This window comes from Cydia fagiglandana, chromosome 14 (genome assembly GCF_963556715.1).
Source record: "Cydia fagiglandana chromosome 14, ilCydFagi1.1, whole genome shotgun sequence".
NCBI lineage: Eukaryota > Metazoa > Arthropoda > Insecta > Lepidoptera > Tortricidae > Cydia > Cydia fagiglandana.
In genome coordinates this window covers 10,206,997-10,215,754 of record NC_085945.1, presented here as the reverse complement: position 1 = coordinate 10,215,754, position 8,758 = coordinate 10,206,997, and the positions used below count along the sequence as shown (strand labels likewise).

Genomic DNA, 8,758 nt, shown 5'->3' with positions numbered 1-8,758 from the left:
AGTCTATAGACGAAGTTTCCACTGAAACATGAACGTATGTATTTAGACGGTCCTTTCGACGCAGACGCTCACACGTAGCTCTCCTGCTTAGCGGAAAACAGCATAAGCGACTCCATCAAATGCGGCCTGATCATCTCATCCACCTCCGTCTGCATATCCGCGAAGGCGTGTGGCTGGTGTTTGTAGATGGTGCGGAGCGCCTTGAGGCAGGAGATGAGGGTCTGGTATGTCCTAAAATCCCATGTCCATAGACGAAGTTCTCAATCGTGCTATGTATTTAGATGGTCCTTTAGACGCAGCCGCTCACACGTAGCTCTCCTGCTTAGCTGAAAAGAGCATAAGCGACTCCATCAAATGCGGCCTGATCATCTGATCTACCTCCGTCTGCATATCCGCGAATGCGTGTGGCTGGTGTTTGTAGATGGTGCGGAGCGCCTTGAGGCAGTATATGAGGGTCTGGTCCGGGTCGACGTCGAGGTGCGGGCGCGTGCGCTGCAACCTGACCAGCCGGGTCAGGTGCGGGACGCCTTCCAGCTGCACTATCTGGTGGGCCACGTCGGGGACCACTGATAGTCTGTGGACAAAGAAAAGGATTAGTATTTAAGGATTTTTGAAGTGAAAACTTCTTTAGCGGCGCTGTGCACTTTTTGTAATGGGGAATAAATTATAAACTCGCGAGAGCGTAAGACGTAAGACGCTTCGTAAGACGGACACGTGACCTGATCGAAAAACTTACAATGTCGTTGAGTTTTCACTTCTGCCGGCACTCCCGGAGTGCTACCGTTGTTTTTTTGGGTTTTCTAAATCTGAACCTCTGTTATTTGATAATATATGCGCTTATCTATCTGGATAAGCATCGTGACAATAGAAGGTAGTTAGGTAGCTTTACAAAGTTAATTGTTAGAAATGTTTTGGAACCTTAACAGAAGAAGTTAGCAGTTCTTTTCAGTGTGCATTCCAGCAGTGTTTTATTTGGTGCGGGTACTACTTCGGTAAAGAGTTTTTCACTACGCGTTCTATATGGCGCTTTATTTAAGTGAGTTAAACTTTTTTGAAATTTTGCAGCGCTGGGATTTAATACATTATTGTCGAGGCTCGGAAGTAGCTACTTGCAGGCTGAGGATTCGTTTTAAACGGACGACCTTGGGAGTCCGTTAATTGAATCCGAAGCCAGCAAGTAGCCTTCCAGCCGAGTCATATATAGTGCTTTTCTCAAAAATGGTGCAAGAAATATAAATATCATAGAAATATTTTACAAAAGCAACGTTCTTACGTATATATTTTCACAGAAAAAAGCCCTTGCCGCTTTTTTATTTTTTTTAATAAAAAAATAGAAGTGTATTTTTCTGCCGAAAATACGCCAACCTATTTGAGACACCTAAATAGTCGCGGTACTAATCATATGTGTGGCTGTTTAATGGGCCTGTGCCTTCATTTGATATGGCCATTTCAACTTTTAAAAAGTTTGGAACTCGACAAATAATGGAATTTGTATGCAACATTGCAGTCCCAAAATCGAGACTGCAATGTTTTTAACTTTTTAATTTTTGACTGACCATAAACTACGCGCTTCGCGACCTATTTTTTAGACGGCAAAGTCGACTTTGCCGTCCATTTTTGAGAAAAGACATGAAGTTGCGCTGGTCACGCGGAATGGTGAAGCTAGGTATGATCCCGTTTCCTCCTAGAACTTATTCAACTGTGACGTACCTGGAGATAGCCTCGGCGGCATGCGCATGCAGGCGGGCCTGCGCGCGCAGCTCGGCGACGCGCGGCGCGTGCGCGGGCGCGGCGCGCGCGAAGCACACGAGCGCCGCGCACGTCGCCCACGAGCAGGACAGCGCTAGCACGCAGCGCGGCACGCGGGAGAGGGACGCTAGGTAGGATGCTGTTTGCTCCTGAAACAATAAAGATTGCATTGTTAGGTACTACAGAAATATTCGGGCAGTAGAACCATAGGGATAGACTAGTTCTCGAGGGTAAATTTCCATCAACGGTGGTCCCTCGAGCCGGATTGGAATCACCGGAAGTTTAGCTGCTAAACTGTCTGGTTAAGCGGAACGTGAGACCCGCTGGGCTGTTGGCGGTGACGGAATACGTTAGGGTTAGATACGGTTCGAAGGACCACTTTGAATATTGAAACATATGTTAAGTTGCTGAGTTACCAATTACCATATTTTTATTTGGAATCTTCCGAATATAGTCTGCGCTAAACACATTTAAGTTCATTTCTATTAGGTACAACGACATTTAGGGTGTTAAAGGCTCTATTTAAAACGTTATAATATATCGTCTCTAACATCTCGCAGTTATGTTACCTGTAGAAACACGGAGATGTTAGGTCCGCGCCGCTTGACGGCGTCCAGCAGGCGCTCCGTGGTGCGGTGCTTGGTGATGACCGCGACTATGTCGGACTTCTGGTTCTGCTGGTCCTGCTGCTCCAACTCCAGCTCTCGCACCAGATTGACGAGGCACGCTGTGCAGAGCAGGAGGAGCTGGCAGCATTCCGTGCGGGACAGAATGCCTGATAAAAGAAAAAAAACTTAGTTGCATGCCCTTTGTTTACTAGTTAGCGGGTCGCCAGACTTTGTAGAGATCCATTTGTTTTGAGTGTAAGAAGGACACGTGTACCGCGAAGTCCGCGAACCAAGACCTTTGCCTTTAACTACTTTTCGTGCTGATGAAAAATAATTCTTCACTTACGCTTAGCTTGCATAAGCGAAGAATGCCCTCCTGATTTTTGTTGAAAGGGTTAGATAGCCCTGGATGGGATGGTACAAATGCCCGTCTTGTTGACTATGAATCAAGTGAAGCAGGATTTGAGATCTCTTTTGAGTTTTTTGGTTGCAAATAGAACCAACGATACGATGCTGTGCAAGCTGTGGACTGATGGGACACAATAATCGTAACGTCGAAGCTAGGTGAGGACGTACCTGTGATATTTTCAACAATGGTATCCAAGTATATATGCAGCTGCGTCAGATCGTAGTGCCCCCTGAGCCAGGGCGCGGTAATCTGGGTGAGGACCGTGATGGCCTCACGCATCTGAGGCTCAGGGTTGGTTTTGTCCGATAGGATGTCTGAGAGGATCTCGATGCCGCCACCCTGCAGAAGGAAACATATGTGGAAATGGCTAGATAAAATACTTGCTCCGCTTGGCCATCACATTTAGTAAAACAACGGGTCTGTATGTTTGAAACCGTAAAACTACCTGTAGGTAATCCAAAATCTATCAACTATAGCCCAAAACTAACTCACATATCTTCGTCTAGGTGTAACTATTATATGAATGACGCAGTTCTAAGGCAAAACATTGTCATGCATGTAAGTAAAAAGTCTAACACAGAAACTGAAAAAAAAAACATCGCTACTGGAACATAGTTAGGTGGTTTTACGGTATGGATAGTTTTAAAAGTACCTCTTCAAACTGTTTGACCGCATCCCCAGTAACACAGACAGTGGCAAGCGCTCTCAGCGACAGCGCTTTAATAGAGCTCTTATTGCTCTCAATAATAGCGGTTAACAACGCTCTAGGCACTCCACATTCTACGAACGGCAGCTCTGTGATGCTCTTCATGATCTTCGAGCATTTGTCGTGGAGCGAGCCTTCGGCACGGTCGTTCAGCATAGCTAGGTGACCGATGGAAGTCAGAGTGCTCTTTAGAATCATGTCCGATGGTGGCTCTTCGATTATCGATACTAGCGTCTGAAACAAAATAAATATGGAAGCTTAAAAATGCACGACAACTTGAAAACACAATTGTATGTACCTAACTATTGCACTTGTTCTTTAATAACGTTAACTTTTTTTATGTTATGATGGAAATTCCCCCCGAGAGACTTATGTCCGAGATGATGAATACTAGATTCTTAATAAAACCTCTTTGGGAAAATGTACCTATTGTGAGAAGAAAAAATTGGTGTGGTTAGTTTTAGGCTATGTATGTTAAGTTTTTTTTTTACCTTCATTTGCTGTACCAAAACCGCTTTAGTAGTTTCTAAGAAAATCCCACTCAGCGCTTCCAAATGCTTCAGCACCACGCTGCATTCTATCGTGCTCTCGTTAAGTTCCACTTTCACGTCTTCCCCGATGTCTATGAGTTTCTGCAAGTACAGTTGTAGTGACTTCTTGATCTTGTCCCATCGTTCCGGAGTCTCGCCTGGAGGCTTCGTGTTTAGGGTTATGCTGTGTGCTAGGACGAACTCATTGATGTTTGCTACTAGGAGGCAGATCTGTTCTTCGTTTGGAGTGTTGGCTTCAAGTTGCCTGCAATTGAAAAACGTAGGGTAAAAAGATGGTACTTATTATCAAGATTAGATAACTAGATGGTTTGACCAAGTTAAAAAGGCCATGTCAGGCAAATTCCATCAAGCGGTGAGGGCTACGGGAGATTACGAAACTGATGGAGAAAAATCATAGAAGCTGCAAAACCAAGTGGTCACGATCCTCAGTAACGAGGCACCGACAAAGAAGATCAAGATTTTTCGAAATAATTTAAGCGAAGAAGAGACTAGAAAAAGCTACACTTACCGAATGACATCACTGTACTGATGCACTATAATTTGTCCATGAGTCTGCACTTTCTTAATATTCCCTGTAATAGTGGCAGAGCTAGCGGACACCATGGCTTTCATCTCAGCTCCCAGCGGCTTGCTCTGCAGCGTCGTCATGCACTCGTTCTCACACGAGCCGACCAGGTCGCACAGCCAGTATTGAACCGGCTCTGGCTTCCTCTCACAAAGCCGTTCCAAAGCTGTCTGGTCTATGCTTCTCTCTCGGTATAAAATTTCATTCTGATTGTTCAATACTAAGCTGTAACAAAAAGAAAATAATTATTAATTAGACTTGTCAGTGGGATAAACTATTGGAAACTAACACAGTGAATAGAGTTTACTGCTTACCCGCTATTAAAATTTTCTAACAGATTCACTCTACGAGGATTCTTAGCGGAACTCCTTGGTGGCGCCCCTTTCATGTATTCATGAGGAGCTAGCATTTTTGGCGTAGATGTACAGGCTAGATTACATTGGACGTCTGAGAAATTCGGCTCATCATCTTTTAACTTCTCCCGTTTAGTATCGTGTGACAAATTCCTGTCTGTTTTAGAATCTGTGTCGTATGGAATTTTCAGTTTGTCTTGGAATTGTGGTGGAGGTGATATCCGACTTATTCTGAAGTGATTATCGTCGCCTTCCGAGTCTTTAGCCCTTAAGTTGATGTCGCTATCAGTACCCACTAATCTTTCATTGTAATTGGGAAGTAACATTTCTTGTTCTGGGTAACCGACAATGACCCACGAGTTTTGTTCCTGTGTTCTCGGTAGACCGAGAGAGGGTACTCTACTTCCATTTAAGATACCACCGGCATGAGTTTCAACGATGCCTGGCTTCTCTTTCTTCCCTGGGAATATCCTAAATATATCTTTGTTTCTTTCACTCTTTGTTGCCATTCGTTGTTTAGATTTAGGGCCAGGTTTCTTTGAAGGTTTGAGATTAAGACTGTCCATGATGTTTTTGCCCAACAAAGCATTAGCAGGTTTATGAACTTCATCTTTGTCTTCTTTAGCCGGTTCCTCGTCAATGTATCCTAATGAATGGTAGCCGTCTTGAATATCAAGTATTTGCTGGTCTAACCTCTGTGCTTCAAAGTTGAGTGATTTGTTTAGCCTATTTCTTTGGAATTTTGGTGTAGTTGTAATTGGAAGGTTATCTTCATTGGACATGCTACGCTTGTATTCAGGTTTTGTTGCTGTATTCCTCTCTGTCGGTATGTAAGATATGTTAGAAATAGGAGTTCTGTTCCTCGGCTGGTTATTAACTGCGATCTCATTGTTGTCGGCTAGTTTTATGTATTCTAAACTTTCATCAGATTTATTTCTACTTGTTTCTAAATCTTTAACTTTTGCCACTTTGATAACTTTTGAGCTATCACTCTCTGTACTTGATATGAATGACTTTTTAACTGGATATTTCTTAGACGGACTAATAATATTTATATTTTTTACCGGTACATCTTTGGTATCTCTGAGTATTGCACTGTTATTTGGGTTATTTTCTTTATTGCTTACATTAAGATTTGTGTTTTCTTTACCACTCTTAGCTTTGGCATTCTTAGGAGTTATATTTTTAGACGTTTTATCTGTTTGCGAATCTTCATCGTTAATATTCTTTGGGCTAGGATATTTGTCTTCATGTTCCTTATCCTTTAGCAGTTCCATATGTTCTTCATCATTATGTATTTCATAATATTTTTGCAAGTCGTAAGGAGTCTGTATGAGACTGCTGCTTCGGTTCCTCGGCTTAGGCACCGGCGTCTTCATACCACTAACCTCTAATACTTTTGCGTCAACAACGTCTTGGCTGGGAGTGCTTTGAAAATCGATGGCTTGTTTGACAGTGATATTTTCATTGTTATTGGAATCGCTGCTGCTGCTTGCAGATTTGTTTTTAGAGTCTTCAGGGGAGGGGTAGTATTGTGAAGGAGGTGGAGAGCTATCAGAGTCTGAGAACCCCGAGTCTTGGCTCTTGTGACTGCCGGGGCTGCCGTGGCGCAGGGGCCACTGGTTTTGAACTGCATTGGGCTGCGCAATATTTTCGACGCTGACGTTCCTCTCTTGTTCGGGCTGATTGGCGATCCAGTGTGGCAGCTGAGGCTCCCAGTCGTCCTGGGCCCTGTTATGGTTCCAGTCCGCGGGCTGCGCCACTGGGCTGCCGATGTTCGGCGGTGAATCCCCCCACCATACCTTACTTCGCGTTCGTTGGAAGTTGGACATCCTGCAAAGAACAAAGTAAATGTAAATGACCCGTGGGAAAAGCGTGTCTAAGGTGCCGCGTAATGACGTGCCCAAATGATGTAATTTCTTGGTCCATTATAAAACCTATGATTTGGGAGACGCCGGCCATGCGTGATGAAGGCTAGTTCTATGGTTAAGGATGAATTATCCGTTTTGTTTTTTTGTGCGTCATGGGAAAACGTTACAAAAAGCTTATTTTGCTTAGAAAATATAACTAAATTCTTGTTAACATGCAAAGTGGCGCGAGGTAATAACAATAATGGCATATCACGAACGCGGAGTCGGAGTCGCGGGCAGATGTTTAAAACCGTTGCAGAATCTATTGTGCAGCGCCATTGAAATGCTTTGCAGTGCAAGGGTACGGGCCGCGCTGTGATTTCGTCTCCACTCCCCTATATTTAATGTAAAAAAAAATGACGGTCAAAGTTCTCTAGATAATTGTTACAAAAAGGAAAGGAAGTTTGCTTACTTATACTTATGCTTCTATGTCGATTAATTTAAATAGAAAAACTTCGAAAACGGACGAACAATAGAACGAAGATTAGGTATTTTTAAACTCAGTTTTCCAGCCATTAATGTAGTACAATAATGATCGATGTAAAGTGTGTAACTTGCCCAGCACGTTCGCGGTTTACTATGATTCAATTGTTTGTATTGGAAGTGAACTACTGTTCGGCACTCGCTGATTCACAGAACAAACACAAACCTACATTCTCTTGAGGTTTCTGAGCATAGTGCACACTGCGGACTTTTATTTATTTGCTTATTTAAATATTCATGTCGTTTAGTTAGCTTAAGCTGGACATAATTGGACTGTGAAAAAAGGCATAGTGCGGAATATATATAAGCGTAACGTTAGTAAAGTAAATTAAATACCGCACCTTGAGTTTACAGGTACATATTCCTAAATCTTTTACGGTTTTTTTTTCTGTGTGAACTTGTTTAAGTATGTGCACATAGAGTGACATGAAATAAAATGACTATTTCCAATACCTACGTACCACTTAGGTACTAGCCGATACTACAATACAATAGATCTGAGCAAGAATTTAATTAAATAAATACTACTTAATACAGGAAGTTGTAATTTAAAAGTATCCTCCTCTCAACAAAAGGTATTACGTAGGTACATTGGTTGATTTAATTAAGTAGCAGAGGAAATAGCGGCAGAAATTCAAGTTAGCGACACTTACATAACGGTTTTAACCTTTGGCTTCGGTTAAAATGACATTATCTCCATTTTTATAAATAAAACCGTATTCAAGGTTGACCTTTCAGTTCGATAGGTATCTGTATGCTCATGATATGCTTATTCATAAACGCGCTGCAAACCTTAATTAGTTAATAATCGTTTGTCTTTATCTGTCATTATGACTTATGTATTTGTAAGAAAGGGATCAACCGAGAATCAGCGCTGCGGCTTACCGTCGTAGCATTACGCTGAGTGGGGGTCCTATTTAACGTCTATGTGTCGATATAAAATTTGTAATTTAACTGGTTGGTTGACTAAATAAATAAATGTATTTTCTTTCTTTCTTTCAAAACATAATTTAACTAAATCGTGCATAAAGTTTTATGAATAAAGGGTAGGCTTTAAAGGGACGTCAGCTGCAGCCGCGGTTTTAGATTAAATTGAAATCGGGGATACTGAATTAAATGTTCATGTGCATCTTAATAGGTTGTCGTGACAGGCTTTTATGCAACTAGACACAGATAATAGTATATTTTATGAGATAAAATGGAGTATTAAGTTTATTCAATATAGCTTAGATAGTAACGATGGTCGTTATTTTAGAATTCTATGAATGTTCTACGTCGTTCAACTGTAGTTTTAATAAAATGTTCGTTCTTTAGCTAAATTTACAACATAATAAAATTACCTAATATTTTAAAGAACAGTTAAAGAGACAAGAATTACTAACGAAATTACTTTTGTTCCTGTCTGTGTTTATATAAAGTGCTCA

The 8,758-nt window shown here is 41.9% G+C and overlaps 1 protein-coding gene across 1 annotated transcript in view; it reads right to left on the bottom strand.

The window, feature by feature from the left end:
* Positions 1 to 261: 261 nt before the first annotated feature.
* Positions 262 to 8,758, bottom strand: part of LOC134670775 (uncharacterized) — a 55,033-nt gene continuing 46,536 nt past the window's right edge. Inside the window, exons 3-10 of the mRNA XM_063528588.1 lie at positions 4,903 to 6,774; positions 4,532 to 4,813; positions 3,964 to 4,267; positions 3,419 to 3,706; positions 2,934 to 3,105; positions 2,319 to 2,524; positions 1,711 to 1,898; positions 262 to 574 (exon numbers count right to left, since the gene is read on the bottom strand). Coding sequence (XP_063384658.1) covers positions 304 to 574; positions 1,711 to 1,898; positions 2,319 to 2,524; positions 2,934 to 3,105; positions 3,419 to 3,706; positions 3,964 to 4,267; positions 4,532 to 4,813; positions 4,903 to 6,773 — 3,582 coding nt within the window. The 5' untranslated portion in view covers position 6,774 and the 3' untranslated portion in view covers positions 262 to 303. The remainder of the gene's footprint in view (positions 575 to 1,710; positions 1,899 to 2,318; positions 2,525 to 2,933; positions 3,106 to 3,418; positions 3,707 to 3,963; positions 4,268 to 4,531; positions 4,814 to 4,902; positions 6,775 to 8,758) is intronic.